General features: G+C 46.6%; 1 protein-coding gene across 1 annotated transcript; it reads right to left on the minus strand.

Moving 5' to 3' along the window:
* Nucleotides 1-4,639: 4,639 nt before the first annotated feature.
* LOC146177530 (4-vinylphenol methyltransferase 2-like) lies at nt 4,640-10,538 on the minus strand. Its single transcript, XM_084581144.1, has 3 exons — nt 9,911-10,538; nt 8,812-8,977; nt 4,640-4,988 (listed from the first exon to the last, which is right to left on the minus strand). Exons 1-3 carry the CDS (start codon nt 10,466-10,468, stop codon nt 4,816-4,818), a joined length of 897 nt encoding a protein of 298 aa, XP_084437270.1. The 5' UTR covers nt 10,469-10,538; the 3' UTR covers nt 4,640-4,815.
* Between the last annotated feature and the right edge of the window lie 11,794 nt (nt 10,539-22,332).

The raw sequence follows: 22,332 nt of genomic DNA on the forward strand, positions 1-22,332 counted from the left end.
CTACGGAGCCTTTCTGCCAGAGTTGTCAACAGTAATTTTCCCATTGAATCAGCTGCTCTGTAAGAATGCGCCGTGGATATGGAGTGAAGAGTGCGATGTATCGTTCAAAACGATAAAAATATTACTGTAAAAGCACAAGTGTTGGCACATTATTATCCGGAAGTATCACTTCAGATAGTGTGTGATGCTTCATTATATGGGCTGGGCGCCGTTCTAGCGAAAGTGGAGCAAGCTGGTTCTAGATGGCCGATCATGTTTGCGTCGTGCGTATTGTCATTCTGAGAAAGGAACTATAGCCAGTTAGAGCGAGAATCTCTAGCCTTAGTATTCGGAATTAAGAAATGTATTATACATTTATGACCGAAAATGTAGCTTGGCAACTGATTATAAGCCTTTAGAAACGGCATTTGGTCCAAAGACAGGAATACCATGCACTGCCGCTGCTCGGTTGCAGAAGTGGGTCATTACGCTATCGGCCTACCGTTACGACCTGGTCTACCGTTCAGGGGTAAGCGTGGAAGTAGACTGTCTGTCGCCTCTACGACTACCCGATACTCGTGAGAAGGACAACGACGAAGCAACCGCATGCTACGCACTTCGCTGGGAAACTTTTCCGATAACAAGCTCGAACATTACGCGAGAAACTTCAAGAGACCACATCCTACGACAGGCTCTTCACGTGGTCACAATACAATGCCCCGAACGTGCAACGGATGAACGAATGTACCCTTTCGTTATGAAGACTGGAGCTGACTGTGAACCGAGGCTGTTTATTCTGGGGAATTCGTATTGTAGTTTCCCCGTTGTTACAGAAGGCAATCTTGGACGAGCTGCACGAGGGGACTGGAGTGGTGCGGATGAAGGAAGTTGCTCGAAGCTATGGTAGGTGTCCAGGAATTGATGCCGACACGAAGAACGACGTGCAGACATGCGCGACCTACCAGCAGCAACGGGCGGGCTAGGCATACAATGCCTTGGGCACGGCTCCACCTGGACTTTGGTGGGACGTTTCTTGGGCGCTAATTTTAGTGGCGGTAGACGCTCATTCAAAGTGCCCAGAGGTGTTATTCATGCACTCAACTTCGGCAGAAGCTACCATCGGTAAGTTTCGTGATCTCTTCGGCCGTTTTGGATTGACAGAGGTTACCATCTCTGATAATGGGCCACAGTTTTGCAGCGAAGCATTCCAGTTATTCCTCAAGATGAACGGAATAAAACACGTGCAATCAGCCCCATATCATCAGTAAAGTAAGGGCTTGCCTGAAAGGTTCATCCGAGAAATGAAGAAAGCTCTCTGAAAAGACATCAATGCCCGGTCTATTGAAGACAGACTGGCCAGTTTCCTTCTCGCCGACAGCGCGGCTGATGCTGCGGCCCCTTACAACGCGGCTCGATTTACTAAAGCCTTGTGCCCGTTCGAACAAAAGCAGTTACAACAGGCAGGTAAGCGAAGAGAACTCTATAGAATGTTTGCCGTTGGTGAGAGAGTGTTAGTGAGAAACGCTAGACAAGGTCCAAGATGGTTGGAGGTAACGGTGACATCACGCTCAGGGCCAGCGCCTTATGTGTTACAGGTCACGACACCACGTGGAGTCATGGAATGAAAAAGGCCTCCAGACCATATACGTTCAAGGGAGGCGGACCCAGGGACACCTGCCGACCAAGTGGACGGCGCCGATGAGGATGACTCCTGGCAACTGTGCAACCATTGAATCACAGCACGGCTAACACGGCAGAAGGAAGCACCGACGGGGCTGCGGCGTCACACGAAGAGGGGAGCGGAGTAGAATCCCTTGGTGCAGTCGTGGAATGCACGAAGAGACGGCTGGAGGTCTGGTGGGCACGAGGAGCAGTGCGGCTGGAGCGGCGCAAAGACGTGGAGTGAACTAACATCTATACTCTCCTTTTTCCTTTTCTTTTTTTTTATTTATTTATTATTATTATTTTTTTTGCTGGTCAGATCCCACTGGGTGATCGCCCATTCAAAAGGGTACGACCATATCGCCATATCGCCATGCGGTATGAATGAACCGTCGGTTATCCCCTCTTCGCACTACATGTCCTGCCCATGCCCATTTCTTCTTCTTATTTACCGCTAGAGTGTCGGTAACGAGTTATTTCTGTGACCAACTCTGCACACCTCCTATCTCATGTTACCCCTACCATTTTTCGTTCCATGGTCGCTTAGGGTAACAAACTGGATTCCAAGGAAAGAAAAGCGTAGTAGGGGGCGGCAGAAAGTTAGGTGGGCGTGTGAGGTTAAGAAGTTCGCAGGAGTCAAGTGGATGCAGCTAGCACAGAACCGGGTTAAGTGGGGAAATACGGGAGAGGCCTTCGTCATGCAGTGGGTATAGTCAGGCTGATGATGATGATGATGAACCGTATACCAGGCAACCTTGAGAACAATCCACAACCGTAACTGAAGTGGAACCCCTCGTTTCTGAACACGTCCGTCAAGACTCTGGGCATTCTACGAGTGCCGGAGACAACGAACCCTCAAGACAACATCGGTAGAAGGCAAAGCCGTCCTATGTGTCCCAACTGTGACTGTGCCAACGAACGTTTCGGCAGTTTTTGAAGTTATTTCGTTTCAGTTATGTCTGTGTAAAGGTAAAATGTTTATTTATTGTAGCCTTGTGTAACGATGTAAGCATCGTCTAGGGAGAAATGAATGTAGTGTTTGTTCGATAAGCAAACAGCTAACTCATGGCAACGTTTCGACGTAGGGGCCCCACCCCTTTCCCTTTCTCCTTGTATCTTTATATAAGCGCGCTGTAATCTATTAGGCGGGCATTTTGTTGGCCAGCGAAATGCTTGGCCGGATCGTAATAAACCAAAGTCCCGGCGATTACTCAGCAGCTGTCTTTCAATTTCCAAGACGCAACAGTTTCCATCTCTGGTAGCGCTTGAACAAATGAAGATAGGCGAGAAATAACTATTATATGAGATAAAGAACGAAGAAAAAAAAAATGAATCTAGACCCCATGTCTGATGACTGTATATTAATTATTTCAATAATTTAGTCACATATATATAAAATTTATGTCGCAATAGTGCCGGACGGCGGTAGTGTCAGGGGACGTAAAAAGAGCTCGGACGTCGAAATAGTAAGAAAAACGTGAAGAATGAATAGAAACGCCTAATGTGTGTCGAATTAAAATAAAAAGTCTAATTGAGAATAATTAATACTTAAGATCCCCAAATAACCTATAATTTGAGTAAAAAAACAAAAAGCTTGAATGATGATGTCCAATCCGGCGGGAAGACGTCGAGGTAGTGTGAGATCTCACAAAATGAGTAAAAAAAACCACGGATTTGTGACGAATTAGATAAAGAAACGTCAAATTAGGCGTAATTAAACTTAAGATCACCGACATACCTATAACTGGGGTCAGTTTGAATAACAAACGAAGAAACTTTGATCAGGATGTCAAATCCTACAAAACGTCGTGGAAGCAGAAGCAGTGTGAGAAGTCAAAAGAATGAGTAAAATACTTACACGAGATCTAGTTATTGCATAATTAGTAATTAGTATCAAATTAGAGGACGAAATTGAAAAAAAACATATACGCAAATGGTCTCGAAAAAAAAAAAAGAAAATGAGCACAATGAAAATAAAGCAAACGGAAAGGAAACAAATGAGAGCAAAAGAAGTGAGGTGAAGCGTGGCAATCGAGTTCAAACTCGTTAAATGAGAACGAGAGAGGCAAATGAATAAAAAGAGTCTCATAAGAACTTTCGCCTTACTGTACCTTAAGTGCCTCCGACGAATTGTTTTTCTGGTACAGTTTCCAAATAAGCCACTGTAAAAAAGAAAAAATGGCTTTGGTTCAGCTTCGGGTAAACCTAGTGTGAAGCGCTAGCTCAAGCATGGTTGCACATGGAATCGATGCAACTTGCCCCTGTTGTTGTTCTTCGGTCATTGTCGGTGTTAACGCAGGAGCGGCACCGGCGGCATCGGTTCTGCCCGTCGCTCACGCTTTGCGGCATCGTCGCGGCGAAGTTTCGCAAGAATTTCGTCACGTTCCGGCCGCTTATTTGACTTCAGCCCCTTCTCTTCTTTTCCGCAAACTTTCATCTCGCAACACAACGTCCTGCGGAAAGTCAGAGGCTGCCAAAGACGATCGTAACGAGCACGGCTGCTCAGTTGCTGTTCCTCCGAGTACATGGCGCGGCTATAGCGCGGCTGCGGTCGAGCTAGGCGCGCCTCTGTATATACTCGAGACTGAAGTCAGCGATCATATGTCTCGCCACGCAGCTGATCAAGCTTTAAGCTACTTCCCACGTCAACTGACATTTGACTTTTGACCTTGACCTTTGGTGGGAACATCGCTACCCAAAGTGGTTGGGGCTTAAGTTCCATCTCGACCTCGAAGCTGTTTGAAGGTCATTGGAAGCACGCGGCGACCTTTTCTTTGCCTCGCGTATTGAAGATATCGCTTCAAAAGAAAGAGACCGTACCTGTTTACCATCTGCTTCGAAAATTGACCTATCCTTGTTATACTGTAGTGGAGCAGAGGCACGTGATTCACGCGATATAATTCATGAGTGTTTCTGCGTCTCGGGTTGATATAAGCCCTAAACGAAATTAAAAAAAGTGTCATGTTGCGCATCTTCAAACACATCGGTGTCACAATCGGTACCCGTGGCTGAGATGTGATTGTAAAAAGACTGCACAGGTATTATATACGATGTTATTTATTGACAAAAAGACTGAAGGAAATTTGAAGGTATTATACAAAGTTAGGTGTAACTCTTCCAGCACAAAATTTGAACTGCGTTAGACTGACTTTTCAATGATAACCGAAATTCACGTCAGTCGCGAGGAGGTTTCTGCGCGTGTATGACGACAAAGCTGTGCCTTAGGAAGCAACCACCGTCCTTGATGAGCGCTTTCTCTGCAAGCATTTTCCGGCAGTCTGCGCTGAAAGCGTCACGTTTCTCCTTGGGAATATTGGCATCAACCTTGAACATGGGTACGTAGAAATCTGAAAACAAACAAACATCGGCGAGTATTTAGGCCTGTCGAAACTGTTGGTACCAATACAAGTTGGTTTCAAAGAACCGCTTGTCTTAATGGGGCTCACACTGGTTGCAAGGAGGATGCGCGAATGCTACGCTGATTTGATATATGCACCATTGTAAGCTGTATATCGAAATTGGCTAGTTGCATGGATCCAAAACGGCAGTATTATCACAAACTTTTGAGAGAGGAAGCTGTCATAGCTGCTTTTCTTAATTTTGTGATGCTACAGTAATAGCGCGCCGTGCTTATTGGCAACTATACACACGCGCATGACATGAATTGAACGCACCACGTTCAATTGTCGGCACAGATTGACTTTCAGTACGACGTCGCTGCAGTGCAAAGTGGCAGTGGGAGAGGTACGATCACATTGACGTCGTGAATGACAGAACAGTCATGTCGACTGCGCTATATAGGGGATAAAAAAATTAACGAAACAGAATTACTGTACCCACTAGAAAGCACTGTTGCAGATTTTTAAGGCGGAAGCCTTTAATGGCTCATGCTGTCGTGGACAAAATGTGTCCCGCTTTTGCGGCGTCTCTGATTGGCCGAGGAAGGATGACGTCATAGAGGTCTCGACCAATTACAGAGCACCACCACAGTATGCGCGAATGCGTGCCTTATATGGCCATATGCCGATCAATGACCAATTATTAAATAAAGGTCAATTGATAAATTCATTATTAACTGGTTAATTACACAGTAATTATTTAGTTAACTAATTAATGACTAATAATAATGGCTGAATAATAATTTGTTCAGTGATAAATTACTGATCAGTGCCAGTTGCGTAGCAGAACGCGGCGCTCAGGCTTTCGTCCTTCACTACTATAGTCGCTATAAAGTCCCTGTAATTTTTAGCGTACAGCGTGGTAACTGTATTACGAGTTGCTGCCATTCTGAACACGCTGCAAATACTGGAAACGTGCAGATCTGTTCTTGAATTTCAGTTTATAATATTTCTTAAGTTCCGCAGTAAACGTTTCATTAACGTGATAACGTTAGGCCCCGTGCGCTAGAAAATCCGCCGTCGGTGTCGTTGTTGGCGATGTGAGCGAATATCAGGAGCAATGCGCTGGGAGCTGACATGGCCGCGAGCTGACTGGACGTTTAGGTTTCCTTACGTTACGCTTGACAGGATTTGTCAACTCGAATCTTCCCTTTAATGCGGGAGAGTGATATCAAAATCAGCCTGCCAGGACCCTTGGATTCACGTTACCCATAGGCCACGCAAGGCACGTTCATACGGAAGGGGCTTTAATTGTTGGGTGGTAACCTAATCTATTGCGTCGTGCCCTTAAGGGTGGAGTTTAAGTGTTCACTACAAGTTTTTTTTTTGCAAATTCAATCATTTGAAGATTACTTTATTAAATGTCTGTTATTATGTTCGTATGGTACTTGTAGGAATGAACACTGAAAACTTTCTTACGGGATCCCTGCAGCGATAGGCGCCACGCCACACACAACGAAAACACGCAAAAATATTGATATTGCATAGCCGTCATTCTCCAGAAAATGTTTAAGACAACTTTGCCGCACGAGAAATATGAACGATACAGAATCGTTTACGCCATTATATCTTGCAGTTTATACAATAAGCGAATGAGACAAGAATAACGCGGACACCAGGCTTTGCCTTAAGAATATGTGCAAAGGCGCATTTAACATTACCGTTTCCTCCAGCGTAGTTCCGTGAATAAGAGACTGGCACAGAGGTTTCCAAGTGTTATACATTGTTAGATGGGTTCGCTTTTGGGAAAAGGAAGGCGCAGTATCTGATGCCAGTGCGCGTTAAACAACCCTAGGTGGTCCAAATTCCCGGAATCTTCCACTACGGCATCTTTCATAGCCCGAGTTGCTTTGGGACCTTAAACCTCAGAAACCAAACCAAACCAATCAGTTGTGGTTTGCGACGATGGCGACATGTTTTCGATCGAAAGAGCATAAAGCATTCCAGACCGATGCCACGTGTCGCCTTCATAGCATAGCATAATAGCACAACGTAGCCTAGCATAGAAAAACTTTATTATATCAAATATTCAAGAAGGTGGGCCTCGCCCTCCCATCCTTATCAGACGGTTGAGATTTATTGGAACCTAGCGGCTTCGAAGGCTTGTCTGATGGTGTTTTTTTGCTCTTCGAGGTCATAGCTGTGTCGCAAAATCTGCCGTGACTCCTTGCTACCCGCTAAAGTTGTGGATTGCGCACATCATATGGGTCTCCCTTTCAGGCTCTAGATTTGGCGCCGTTCAAACTAGGCAGGAACCTACTCAGCGTGGCTGGGTTCGGACCCACTTCTTCCTTCTTTCTGAGCGGTTCTGGATATTCTCTTCTACTAAGCATGTAGTGCTGCGTGATAACGCGGAATGAGTATAGCCGCTCGTTTCCTGATATATGTGCCCATCCTCGGAGGGAATCGCGGAGAAAAAGACCTACAAGTAGTCATCAGCGACTCTAAGGAAGCGATACGAAATTTCCGCAGAGTATCATCAGCGGCAGCACGCATAGTGTCGAATGGAATTGAGAGTCAAATCCTCTTGCGTTGGGCGCCTGCGCACAAAACCATTCAAGGTAATGAGTGAGCTCATGACGTTCCGGCCCCGCTTGCAAACGCGTCACTCGGCTAGGCTGTTCGCTTTCTCAATGGTGATAGGGAGAAGAAGAGATGGGGGCCAGGAACCGCTGTCCCCAGCTGGTTGCGCCATTTTGCCGCCTCTGTCGTCAAGCCTGTGGACGTAGTTGTGGCATTGATGTTGGATGGCAGGATCTTGCGCGAGAGCCATGCTCTGGACGTCGCTTCGATCAAGCGGAATGGTAACGTTTATAAATTATTTATAGGCTATCTGATCGCTTTTGAGGGTATCTAAGCGGCTGGAACGCACGGTAGCTGCTGCTCTGCGTAGTGAATGAATCTTATAGCCACATTAAAATAGTTGCTTGGACTGTCTATTGGTGATTCCGGAAAGTCGAATTGAACTTAGCAAACAAAGGCCATAATAATTGTGCATCTCAGGACAATGGGAAAACACCTAATGTGCTAAACGGTAAATGTTTGGTGGTCGGACAGTCAACAACAAAGGCTGGATAATAATAATAATAATAATAATAATAATAATAATAATAATAATAATAATAATAATAATAATAATAATAATAATAATAATAATAATAATAATAATAATAATAATAATAATAATAATAATAACAATAATAATGGGAAAATATTATATACATGAAGATTCCCTGGTATGCGAAAGCGAACTTTGGCTTAATGAGCAAAACAATGCGGAAAGGTCATTATAATATGAAGATAATGATTATACGTTCGGCAGCCCCTGAAAGCTCCAGATAAATTACCATTCAGTATTCGAAAGTGTCCCTATTAGAAAAGCTAAGTTTGAAGTGAGTCAGATGCAACCCATGAATTAGGCTACCGATGACTTTCCAAGAAGGCCGCCCAGCGAATACCTTCGGCCGATTTTCATGATGCCACGGAACACCCCGAATGTTTCGCGTTTACGGCTGAAGTCGTGTCGATTTAGCTGCCCTTCCAATGCACCGGTGCCAAGGCAGTACCTTTCAGCCGTAGACACCATTAGATCCCAAGTAATCGATCGGGGCGGTCTGTTCAGGACTGGCCCGGGTATACCGAAAAGAAAACAGTGGCCAAGCGGGCACTGCCTCGAGAAAACTCGCATTGAGTTCGCAGCCTCGTCTTACCGATTTGGAGGTGACGGACTGACCTGCGGTAAAACAATTAGCGCTCTAAAATAAACACGCACCAATCCATGCATCCACATCTTGCATCTCCCACCGGCTGTCGTAAACAGAGCTGGTCACGAGGGTCAGACCTGCCGCTTCCAAGGCCTTTTTTTCCGCTTCTACTACCTTCTCGGCCACAATAGCTGTTTCAAAGAAGAATCGCTCCGAGAACAACTTGGTCGGATCCTGCAGAAATTAATGCCAGAAAAAGTACATCAAGAATGAAGCGTTCCAAAGCGATAGTTCGACGCGACGTGTCAGTTTTTGCTCGCAACAACATTTATTTTTAGTGCACTTACAGACCGAAAAAAAAAACAACAAAAAAAACATTACACCGTTATAATAGAGATATCGCTAAATATGCATCATTCCTAAAAGCATACTCATAAATATTTTGTGTTATTTGCAAAAGTTACTGCACGTGAATGTTTTTTTTTATGTTTCTTCGCAGGCAAGAGTTATTTGAAACATCACCTGGATATTTTCTATTCACTGTTATTCAACTTTTGAAATGTTCATATGCTCATAAATTTCAACTTCTACTAAGCATTGCCCAAATAGAAAATACACCTCGCCACCGAGTATTCAAGAACTTGGACATGAATCAACCAGAGGAGTCCCGCAAAGAGATTTCAAACACACAAAATTTTCCTCTTTTTGTGAGAACCAAGACACGGCGATGCCTTCAAAAATGTTTTCACAAAAGATCCTAAAGATCCTTGCTGTGCGCTGGAAGCTCATCATTCAACATTTCTGCCGCAGTTATACGTAAAACCTCTTGCCCCTGCCTCGCTTAAAGTATTTATTTTGTAATTGTAGTGAAATTGGATGTAAAGTGTATCGCAACGTGTAGCATTTAAATTCGCGAAATACTTCCTCAACTTCGTCTCATTGGAAAGGCCGAATAATAAATTAAATGGCCGTGAAGCGCACACGTGGGAGAGAATTGTGCAGGGGAGTTTAAATGAATTGCGGCTGAGTGAGAAACCTCTGGCCGCTGTGAAATCCTATGGAAATGGCACATTAGCATGCTGTAGTGATGGACCACGTATGCTGAAAGTAGTTTCGAAATCGATAGCAAGCTTGCAGGCTCTGCATCAAGCTGGCCAACAAACTCACGGGTACGTAGTCCTTCCACTGCTTCATGCGGCTGAGACGGTACATGACGTCGGTGATGTCAGTTCCAGTGAGTGTGACAAATGCGCATTCTCCGCCGTCCTTCAGCAGGCGGAATATATTTCGGTACGCTACCTCCAGGTTACGAATGCAGTGCAGCGTCAAAAGCGAGTATATGCGGTCGAATGGACCGTACTTGGACAGCAGCGGCTGCGGGTCGTCGTTCTCGATGTCTAGGTGCTCGTAGATGATGTTAGGGTGACTGGCGTTTTCTCGGGCGTAGTCAAGCAGGCTGTCCAACTTGTCGACGGCAATGATCCGACCGCCGTGTCCGAGGCCAGGCACCAGGCCATCTCTGGTAAAGCGTCCCCAACCGCATCCAACGTCAAGATGCTGCTCTCCTTCGCTTATCGGGCGCACGAATCGCACACGCTCTACAGCATCGAGTTTGTTTTGGAAGCCGGGATTATCTGCATTCTTCATAGCCGCCGCGTCAATATAGTCTGAAGAGGAATCGGAGTTCTTCGGCTCCAAGCCTGAGGCACTCTTGCTAGTCGACATCTTCGCGACTCTTTTGCTCCTGTTCTGTCTTCCCCTGAAGCATGTGTCTGCACGAATGGGCACTCTGTTTCTCTTCTGCCTGCGGTCAGAGAGGTTGTAAAACGTCACAGACTTCCACAAGGGGGCATGGATCAACGCTGTCGACCTAACGAAGCGCATACGTGTTCAAAAGCGTCCCTTTATCTTTTATTTGTAGCAAATATACGTGTCTTAAAAACTTCGCAGAGGGCTTAGGAGCGCAGATAACAAGGAGAAATTGCCGCTCTTTTTTAAGGTTGACACTGTCCGTATCGTTAATGTTTCTTGCCCCGAAAAGGGCAAAGCTGGGAAAAAGCTGAAAAAAAAAAATGGCTTTATTCTTTATGGAAAAAAGTGGCCGAATATAGAATAGCCGCATCATCGCCACCTTTATTCGAAGGGGGTCTATATAGAATTTTAAATTCGAAGAAGAAAAAAAACAAGCGTCCTAGCATTGCCTCGCTGATTGTCTTTACGCAAATGAACTTTACGCATTGTTAGTATATGTACAATTCAATGTTTCGGTATATTCCTTGCATTAACGAGGAGAATGAATCCTGCTGCGAAATTCTGCGTCACTGCTGGATGTATTCAGCAGAATGTGCATGGAAGAAGGCTATCCTGTTACATTTACAATCCCGCCTTCTCTATTGGACACAGAAAAAATATTTTAACACTCGAAACAGCTGTATACCATTTACTGTTGGCAGGCACATACCACAACTGCTGATCTGGTACGTTACAGAATGGCTTAGTACTCAGGACCAAGGCAGCAATGATATAGATATATGCAGACACTTGTAATGGGACAGCATTAACTAGATGGTAGCTTTACCTTTTTTTTTATGAAGAATGACTAAACTGCACCGCTTTACTTACACGTCTAAAATGGGCTCCTAGTCGGCTGGTGTCCCCCTTTACTGGAACAAGTCGCGGTCCTATAGACACTGCACTGATACTTATTGTGTGGGCTTCCATTTTTATGCGAGGGAAAACAGCTGCGTAGGACGCGCTTTGTTTCCATTTTTTTTAGAAGGCACAAAAAGATGAACTTGATGCCCTATCGGGTTTTTGCTACTTGTTCTCTAAACTGGGCAGGTTATTGTCGCCAAATGTATATATTTATAGCGTACTGAAAAATGGGACATGAAAATTTATTAGAGGCTTTGGTATATCGGTTTACTATACAGGGTTGAACCACTCGAAACCGGATGCAGCTGTGACACAGGGCTGCTTCGCTTGAGTCGGCAGCTAAACTATCTCGGGTAAAATGTGAGACCAGCCTGAAAAACTACAGTGCTGTAATATACCGCGGCTACATTTAGCAAAGAGAGCACGCGCCAATCATTGAAGAAATTCCTGATTAATGAGCGCCCAGCCATTTAAGCGCCATCACCTGGCAGCGCCATGTTAGCGATTTTTCGCTCACAACGCAAACGCTGGAGTTTTTTCTTAACACACCCCTTAACGCTATCACATTAAAGCATTGCTTAAGAAGAAATAAAAACCTGTATTTGCCAAGATTCGATCTATTACCATTTGTATCCCAGCCCGAGCACGCTAAAAGGTACTCTATGCTCGCGCCTTTTTTTCGTGTGTGGTACTTATTGAACTGGGTTATGTACAGAACTATCTATACAAACTAGACACAACGCACAGTCGCTCTTGAACTGAACCATCTTTAAAAAAAAAGGCAATGAAAAGGTCGGCACGAATAAAGACTGTGTCAACGGAGGAAGCAAGTCTGGTTCATGATTCTTTTCTTCGAAATCCGCTTTATTTGTAGTATATAATTGGGCTAAAATTAATTCTGGGCGGAACACCAGATTCCTCGACAGGCTTAAATAGACTACGGATTCCAATAGAATATTTTTTGTAATAGGGTTCGTAACCCGCTTGAGTCCATATTCATGTATATCGCACAGTGTACGAACTTAGAAGAGTCCAGAGTTATTAGCAGCACGTCCAGAAAGCGAGACGCGTCTTCGGAGGTGGTGACACAGGATGCGATTGTTTCTGGTACATCGTACAGACGGCACTTAAGAGAAGGTAAGAATTAAAATATTTTAGTCAATGAAGCCACGTGTTTATATATATATATATATATATATATATATATATATATATATATATATATATATATATATATATATATATATATATATATATATATATATATATTGTCACGTAGTAGTGACGAGGTCGACGACACAATTGAAGGGTCGATGATTGCACTAAAGAAACTGTTTCTTTGGGCTGACTTCCGCCCGCAAAAGAACTAAGCAACTCGGCGGCGGCGATAGAAACAAACGTGCTCGTCGATCGTCGAACAAAGAATGCCCGTCACACTCGGCAACGCTCAATTTAAAGGCTGCACAGAACAATCTAGATAACGTCGCAAACAGCTACCAGCCCGGGCTGGAACATTGTGGAAAGACACCCGAGTGGCCGGAACCTTCGAGACAGATCTCGGTGCGTCTTGCGCTACAACAAAACTTATAAAGGTGTGACTCGCGACATCGAGCAGTAACAAACAAAGATTACGGAACTGATACGCGGTCCAGAATCAGAGTGATAAGCCTGTATGCCGGCGGCTGTTAAGAAAACAACAAATACTGTTTTGAAGGTTTCGCGGCATTGCTCCCCCCTTAAAAAAAACATCGCCTCGATGTTCCAAAACAAAGAAACTTAAACATAAACACTGCAAAGTTTAAACACCACAGATTCTTTAACGCGCGTAATATGGCTTCAGTCGTACATGTACAATTTCTGGGCGTGCGCGTCGCCGTTGTGATGCTGATGTTCCGTCGGGAATGACTTCATAGTCCAGTGGTCCGACGCGGCGAAGGATTTTGTATGGTCCAAAGTATCGACGCAACAACTTTTCACTTAATCCGCGACGGCGAATTGGTGTCCAAACCCACACTTGGTCTCCTGGATTGAACTCTGCGTGGCGTCGTCGTATATTCTATCGTCGGCTGTCGGTGCGCTGTTGGTCATTAATACGTAGCCGTGCGAGTTGTCGGGCTTCCTCTGCACGCTGCAGGTAGGCGGCGACGTCAAGGTTGTCTTCGCTGGTTACGTGCGGCAGCATTGCGTCGAGCGTCGTCGTGGGCTCCCTGCCGTACACAAGCTTAAACGGGGTCGCTCTGGTCGTCTCCTGGACTGCCGTGTTATACGCGAAGATCACGTACGGCAAGATGGCGTCCCAGGTCTTGTGTTCAGCGTCGACGTACATAGCGATCATGTCCGCGATCGTTTTGTTCAGGCGCTCCGTAAGGCCATTGGTCTGGGGATGGTACACAGTTGTTCGTCGATGGCTTGTCTGACTGCATTCCAGGATGGCTTGCGTCAACTCTGCCGTAAACGCCTTTCCCCTGTCCGTAATGAGCACTTCTGGGGCGCCGTGTCGCAAGAGAATTTGTTCGACAAAAAATTTGGCGACTTCTGCCGCGGTACCATTTGGTAGTGCTCTTGCTTCGGCGTAACGGGTAAGGTAGTCAGTGGCCACGATGATCCACTTGTTACCCATAGACGAAGATGGAAAGGGGCCGAGGAGATCCATCCCAATTTGTTGAAAGGGCAGGATTGGGGGCGGAATCGGGTTTAGTAGTCCTGCTGGTCTGATCGGCGGCGTCTTGCGTCGTTGGCACTCACGACACGTCTTCACGTAGTGGGAAACTTCAGCAGGCAGTCGCGGCCAGTAATACTTCTCCTGGATTCGACGCAACGTGCGCGCAAATCCGAGGTGGCCTGCTGTGGGCTCGTCGTGCAACGCCTGCAGAATTTCTTGCCGAAGGGTTTTAGGCACTACGAGAAGCGGCGCGGTCTTTTTGGGTGCAAAGTTCTTCTTCACGAGGAGGCCATTGCTTAACGTGAAGGATGATAAATGTCGCCTGAACACACCAGGAGGGGAAGCGGTCTTTCCTTCCAAGTAATCGGCTAGCGCTTTCAGCTCAGGGTCTGATCGCTGTTGTTCTGCGAAACTGCTGGCGCTTACCGGTCCCAAAAAGGCGTCGTCGTCATCGTCCATCGGGGGAGCATCGACGGGAGCGCGGGATAAGCAGTCTGCGTCGGAATGCTTCCGGCCCGACTTATAGACTACAGTCATGTCAAATTCTTGAAGTCGTAGGCTCCATCTGGCAAGGCGGCCGGAAGGATCTTTCAAATTAGCCAGCCAGCAATGCGCGTGATGGTCGCTTACCACCTTGAATGGTCGGCCGTATAGGTATGGACGAAACTTAGAAGTGGCCCAGATGATTGCAAGGCACTCCTTCTCGGTCGTCGAGTAACTGACTTCGGCTTTTGTGAGGGACCTGCTAGCGTAGGCGATTACTTTTTCCTGTCCGGCACTCTTCTGGACGAGAATGGCTCCTAGGCCCACACTGCTCGCGTCGGTGTGAATTTCGGTCTCAGCGTTTTCATCAAAGTGGCCAAGTACAGGAGGGCATTGCAGGCGGCGCTTAAGTTCGTCGAAGGCTTCTCCTTGCGGCTCTTCCCATTTAAAAGGTACGTCAGCCTTTGTAAGCTGCGTCAAGGGTTCGGCGATCCGCGAAAAGTTTCTGACAAATCGTCAATAATAAGCGCACAGCCCAAGGAATTGGCGCATAGCTTTCTTGTCGGCAGGCGGTGGGAATTGTGCGATTGCAGCTGTTTTCTGCGGATCTGGGCGAATACCGTCCTTGCTAACGATGTGACCTAGGAACCGGAGTTCTTCGTAGGCGAAGTGACACTTCTCTGCTTTTAGCGTTAGTCCCGATGACTTGATGGCTTCCAGCACAGTCTGTAGTCGTTTTAGGTGATCTTCAAAGTTTGACGAGAAGACAACAACGTCGTCCAGATATACCAAACAAATTTGCCACTTCAAGCCTGCCAGGACTGTGTCCATTACTCGTTGAAACGTGGCTGGTGCGGAGCAGAGGCCAAATGGCATCACCTTGAACTCATAAAGGCCGTCCGGTGTGATGAATGCGGTCTTCTCGCGATCTCTTTCGTCGACCTCAATTTGCCAATATCCGCTCTTCAGGTCCATCGATGAGAAGTACCTTGCATTGCAGAGCCGGTCGAGAGTGTCGTCGATGCGGGGAAGCGGGTAGACATCCTTCTTCGTTATGCTATTCAAGCGGCGGTAATCAACGCAGAAGCGAAGTGTGCTGTCTTTCTTCTTGACCAAAACGACTGGTGCCGCCCAGGGGCTGTTCGATGGCTGGATTACGTCATCACGCAGCATTTCCTCAACTTGATCGCGAATGGCCTGGCGTTCTCGCGGCGATACTCGATAAGGGCTTTGGCGCAGAGGCCGGGCGTGTTCGTCTGTTATTATGCGGTGCTTGGCCAGTGGTGTTTGTCGTACCTTCGATGACGATGAGAAGCACTCCCCGTAGCTTCGAAGCAGACTGAGAATCTGGTCTTTCCTGTTGTGGGTCAATTCCGGGTTGATGTCAAATGTGGGCTGACGGAATAGGTCCGTTGTGTCTTCCAGCGTTTGGTCGTGGAGGGCGAATACATCTTTGAGGTCTGCTAATTCGTCGAGAAAAGCGATCGTCGTGCCCTTGTTGAGATGCCGGTATTCTTCGGTGAAGTTTGTTACCAGAACCTGAGCTTGACCTCTCCGGAATTTCGTGATGCTTCTTGCGATGCCGACACCTCGTTCTAAGAGCAATTGGATATTTCCTTCGACGATGCCTTCAGCGGTTTCGATGTTTGCGCTGCCTACGCAGACTGCGATGCTTGATCGGGTCGGGACGGTCAAGTCTTCATCGAGGACGTTTAGCGGGATGTGTTGCGTCGACGTCGTCGTAGCAGGAATGGCTTTGTCTGCAGAGAGCTTGATGAGCTTGGATCGCAGGTCGATGATAGCCCTATGTTCATTTAGGAAGTCCATGCCTAAAATCACGTCGCGGGAGCACTGCTGCAAGACCACAAAGCTGGTGGGGTAAGTACGCCCATTTACGGTTATTCTTGCAGTGCATCGTCCCGATGGAGTAATCAGGTTGCCACCTGCGGTGCGAATCAGCGGGCCATCCCAAGCGGTGGTAACTTTTCTGAGCTGAGAGGCTAACGGTCCACTAATAACTGAATAGTCAGCTCCGGTGTCTACTAGGGCAGTGACTCTGCGACCGTCGATATCAACTTCAAGGTCACTTGTTCGCGTCCTCGTATTGCACGTGGGCCTTAGTGTCCGATCTCGGCTCCGTCGTTTCTTCAGGTCATGGCCGGGGCATACCGTAGTTACTGCGCTGGGTGGCGTTGTCTGCTTGCAGTATGGTCGTGATGTCGTCGATGACGTCGTGTGGAGCGGCGGTGAAATGGCTGCGTCGTCGTTAGCAGTCGTCGGCGGCGGAGGATGTTCGTCTTTTCGCCGTTGAGCAACCTCACCTCCAAAGGTTGCTCTGTTCAGTTTCCCCTGCGCGGGCTTGGGGACCTTCCGCGCATACTCTCATCATAAGTACGGCCTGGCGACGCAAAGCGGGCCCTGTACGGCGATGGAGATCTGAACCGACGGCTAGGTGGCGCAATCTCACCGCTACGCAGATAGTTGTCAATTTCTTGTGGTCGTTCACCTGGGCGTGGTCGTGGAGAGTCGACTGCAAATCCGCGGAGACCGATTCGTCGGTACGGGCAGTGTCGCAGAATGTGGCCGGCCTCACCGCAGTGGAAGCATAATGGCCGGTTGTTTGCAGTCCTCCAGGCGTCGCACTTCCTGGGGCTTGGGGGTCGTTCGTAGGCTTGGCGGGCGGGGGCCAAGGGGCGGTTTTCAGGAACAGGACGGTAGCGGCGAGGGCTCGGAAAGTCGTCACGTCGGGGCGCAAGGCGACGTAATGCACCAGCGTAGTTCATTGCTGTTGCCTCTTGAGCTGGAACAGTCGCAGCCGTCGCTTGAGGAACGCCCAGCGCCTGCTGAACTTCATCACGGACGACGTCCGCGAGCGTCGCCACCTGGGGTTGTTGCGATGACGGCAGCATTCGGCGGAGCTCCTCTCGTACGATCTCCCGGATTTTGTCCCGAAGGTTCTCTCCGCTTGCAGATGCGCTGGGGTAGTGGCATGGGTAGTCTGGTTGAAGTGGTCGCTCGTAGTGGCGCATCCGGGTGTCCAACGTCTTCTCGATGGTCGATGCTTCACTTTCAAATTCTTCCACAGTTTTCGGCGGGTTCCGGACAAGCCCCGCAAAAAGCGACTCTTTAACTCCTCGCATTAGGAATTTCACTCTCTCACCTTCGGTCATGTTAGGTTCGGCGCGGCGAAACAGGCGTTTCATCTCCTCTACGTAGACCAGGACGGGCTCGTTCGGTAGTTGAATTCTTGATTGGAGGAGGGCCTGAGCTCTTTCTTTTCGGACGATGCTTGAAAAGGCAGTCAGAAACGCTTCCTTGAAAGTCTCCCAATCCTTCATAGTTGCCTCATGATTTTCGAACCAAACTCGGGCATGTCCTTGAAGAACAAAGTAGACTTGCCTAAGTTTCGCGGCGTCATTCCAGCCGTTGAAATCTGCCACACGGTCGAAAAGGTCCATCCAATCTCCCGCATCTTCATCCGGTAGTCCACGGAAGCAGGGGGGCTCCCGGGGTTGAAAGAAAATAACCGGTGCTGTAGGCTGGGCCATTGTCAGCGTCGATGCCTTCCGAGATCGAATGGGGTCAAGCAGCAAACCGTGTTCGGGTTGTAGGCCTTGAAGTCGGCGGCTGGCTCGGTGACCTGTAGGCTGGTCTTCCAGGGCGACAGGAACACGGCTTGGGTCTTCGCTTGAAGGATCAAAGGCAGCACCTCCACCAGATGTCACGTAGTGGTGATGAGGTCGACGACACAATTGAAGGGTCGATGATTGCACTAAAGAAACTGTTTCTTTGGGCTGACTTCCGCCCGCAAAAGAACTAAGCAACTCGGCGGCGGCGATAGAAACAAACGTGCTCGTCGATCGTCGAACAAAGAATGCCCGTCACACTCGGCAACGCTCAATTTAAAGGCTGCACAGAACAATCTAGGTAACGTCGCAAACAGCTACCAGCACGGGCTGGAACATTGTGGAAAGACACCCGAGTGGCCGGAACCTTCGAGACAGATCTCGGTGCGTCTTGCGCTACAACAAAACTGATAAAGGTGTGACTCGCGACATCGAGCAGTAACAAACAAAGATTACGGAACTGATACGCGGTCCAGAATCAGAGTGATAAGCCTGTATGCCGGCGGCTGTTAAGAAAACAACAAATACTGTTTTGAAGGTTTCGCGGCAGTATATATATATATATATATATATATATATATATATATATATATATATATATATATATATATATATATATATATATATATATATATATATATATATATATATATATATATATATATATATATATATAACCTTTAAGTAGGTGACACACGGTGGAAAAAACAACACTTTAATCCGACGTTTCGGCCGGGGTCCGGCCTTTGTCAAGGAATGTAGAAAGAAGCTGTCGGTTTCCATTTCTTATATAAATGCACAATCGAAGAACACGTGACCAGCCACTATCAACAAATAAACATCAAAATATCCTCCCCCGCATATCGTGTCAGGTACTAGCTTGTGGAAGTTTTTGCAGAGTCACCTATCCTGATCACCTGCATTATGTCTCCTAAAAGACAACTTTAAATAAAGCAAAGTTTTACAGCTTTAGGTCTACAGCGTTCATTTGTGACTTTCGCCTCATTCCGCGTTAACTCATGCGTTTCACAGGTGGCGTCACGTTCTCGTGCGCCCCATGTTGTTTCTCTACAGTGTTCATTTGCGAAATTCCGCGTTATTGCATCTCATGCGTTCCACAGGTGGCGTCGCATTCTCCTGCGCCCCATGTTTCATGGCGTGATGCGGTGCAAACATCGTCTCTTTATTTCGAGCTGTGCTGCAAGAAGCGTAGTCTTCACCGTGTTTCAAACGCACAATAGCTCTGTGTTATCGCCGCAGCCGATCACGCCTCGTGCAAGGCTGCAAAATACTCTAGCGCTGTGCATTGAACATCGTACTCTTCATGAAATTCCATTTGCACTGCTTCTTCATTTAGCTTTGGTAGATACGTCATACACATACGTCATCTCACTAAAAACAGAGACATCAGCATTGCCAGACAGGCTGCCGAGACCATCGAACAAAGAGAAGCCCGTTGCCGAGAAGCTTACCGAGCGCGAAAGGAAGCCAAGATCGAAGCGGCAGCAATCACTGCAGCCGCGGTCGATAACTAACGCTCATGAAACTTGCTTCAAGGATATATGAATACCTAGAATCTGTTTCACTTTTATTTTCTTTATAAGGATAATAGATCCCGTTCGAAGGGTTCAGGGAGGTAACAAAAAGCATTGCGTGATTGTCATGTGCGCAGAGTTTCGCCAGCCTCAGTCTGCGTTATAAACACAACTTTTGTCCCGCCGAGTTTCTGTTCCTACTGTTTGAGGGACTGCAGAAGATTTAGGTGTGGTACCCAGGCAACCTTCGCAGGTTTTCTGGAACAATAGGAGATTCACAGCTTAGAAGGGAACTTAGACTGGCTAAGTTTAATAAGACAAGCACAGCCCCTGTAGAGCGCTCCGCAGGCCACTGTATGCACATGGCTGTCGCTGCTGCTCAGCGTGAACTTAGCGAGAAGCAGGTGCGTGGCGATATTTATGTAGGGAGCTTTGTAGTGTACCGAAGTAGATTAGCAGTCGGTGTTAATGGGTATGTGGGAGAAAATTAGGGAAGTAGCTAAATGCATATACCCGAGACTTGATGCTCAACGAGATCTGTCTTAGGAGCCAAAAATATTGTCACATTGTGCTCTCGAAGGTGGAGCTTAAGTGACCTCATTTTTCTTCTTTTTAATACGACTGTGTTAGGCCTACCATTGTCGAGAGAATGCAGCATCTGGCTGGTGAGAAAACAAGGAAGGGCATGCCTCTCACAGTTGTTAGTTAGCAAGTGACATGGCATTGATTTGTTGCCGGGTTGCACGACGCTACAGGACCACATTCAAGGGCTGAATTGGTAGGTGTTCTTCTTAGATGGGATGTTGAGATGGGAAACGAACATTACAGCGCTTGTTAAGTCCTCACAGAAACACGGAGGCATTTTGGTACGGTTTGGTAAAAGCTGGGATTTATTTTTATATCGGGTGGTGATGCATATGCTTAAAGTGGTAGCTTACGACTGCGTTTTAATGCGCATGCGTCATATAATTGCAGCACAAATTAAGGGATTGTGAATTAAGTCAACAGGATAGTGAATGTAATCCACTGCGAATTTCCAAGGGAAGCAGCAGACAGAAGCTATCAATAATGCCGCGTTGTATCTCTAAAGGAGGAGACTTATAAGCGCTCCCTTATTTTTATCAATCAGCTTTCAGGCATATTTTTGCAGTGCTATTCACATTATAACACTTGTAGTTAAAAGCTGAATAACATTCCGAGGAGTTTTGCTTGTCTCACGCCTACTGGCTGGAACGGTGTACCAGTGGTCATGTATTCGTCGAACAGGAGAATACGTCTAACCAGTCAACAAGAATAGTTCAAGCAGTTGATATCGCTACTGCGTTATTATATTATACTTTAAAATACATGTCTGTCCTTGCAGTGTAGCTATTATTCACTGAAACGTCGTCGAAAGCAGTCGCGCATGTACACACAGAAAACCACCTGTTAATCTTGAAAAAATTTCTCAGAGACATTGCTGACCATAAAAAAAAAGCGAAAAAAGTTTATGAGGATCATAACGAAACTCCCTAATGCGAAAAGTGAATGCAGCGCTTTAAGCAAATTCTCGCTACATATTGATGCAAATAATTTTGAGAGATGCTTGTATGTATGTGCAGTTACAAAGAACTCTCTATTGTTTTTTTCACGTGGCACTTTTTCATCAAGGCACAATCCTCTCCCAGTCTTTGGTGGTAATGAAGGTGGCTTTGTTACCAGCGGCGCGCACATCAGCACACCAGCTCCCGGCCACCCTACGCGATATCGAGCTGATCAATCAAAACAATCAATAAGGCTCAAGATTCAATAAACGTTTTCACCACCACCACCATCACCACCACCACACCAGCATTCTAGCGTCGGAAGCGCTGAGCCTATGCTCAGGAAACTCATTAAGCAAGCAATACAATAGGTAAACGCATTGTATTGCTAGTTCTGTTGAACGTCGAAGTTGGCAATGAAGAAAGAAATCAGCTGCGACAGTAGCATTTCCCTCCGTTGCGTCGCTCGTTCTTCTTCTTGTTCTGTAATCTTTTTTGGTGTTCGCTGATGATGATGATGATGATGATGATGTCCTCAGCGAGTGGTGCAATGCGCGTGGTTCTTCTTTTTCTTCTGAAAAATGATCCAGTTTAGCTCGGTTGTGCCTCCAATGGCACCGACGGCGACTCGGTTTAACCGCCGAACGATGGCATAACTGCTGCGTTCTAATATTTGAAGATCTCTTTTTCTCAGCTGCCAGAAAGGACGTAATAAATATTCGATATATGAAACATCTCGATTGGCAGCTATCCTCTTACACAAAATACACTAAAGACAGTGTAAGAGTGTTACGAAAAAAAAAAAACGCAAAAGGTATTTCCAAACTTAATGAACACACAGATGTTTGAATTATGAAATTTCCTCCATCAGATGCGGATTTTCATATCGAGCAATTTTGGCATATTAAAGTATTCGAGAGAGCGAAAATGCAAGTGTACATAGATCATTTGGAACTCAGTAGAGGTATGATAACTCCATATGGCCCAAATTATTCCGTGGTTCCCCTCTACGCCGTGAGTGCACCTCAGAAGTGTGCACGTATTTTCAAACTGACAGTGCAAGCACACAAACCTGTAAATCTGCACTGCCACTAATGTCGAGTTT

The sequence above is a fragment of the Amblyomma maculatum genome, chromosome 10, assembly GCF_055883805.1.
Source record: "Amblyomma maculatum isolate TAMU_Amacu chromosome 10, ASM5588380v1, whole genome shotgun sequence".
In the NCBI taxonomy this organism is placed as follows: domain Eukaryota; kingdom Metazoa; phylum Arthropoda; class Arachnida; order Ixodida; family Ixodidae; genus Amblyomma; species Amblyomma maculatum.

Coding starts and splice junctions, on each gene's coding strand:
- LOC146177530 (XM_084581144.1), bottom strand. CDS start 10,468: ATGTCGACTAGCAAGAGTGCCTCAGGCTTGGAGCCGAAGAACTCCGAT. Junction 8,978..9,910: donor AGTGGAAGGACTACGTACCC/GTGAGTTTGTTG, acceptor TAATTTCTGCAG/GATCCGACCAAGTTGTTCTC. Junction 4,989..8,811: donor AGATGTGGATGCATGGATTG/GTGCGTGTTTAT, acceptor GTTTGTTTTCAG/ATTTCTACGTACCCATGTTC.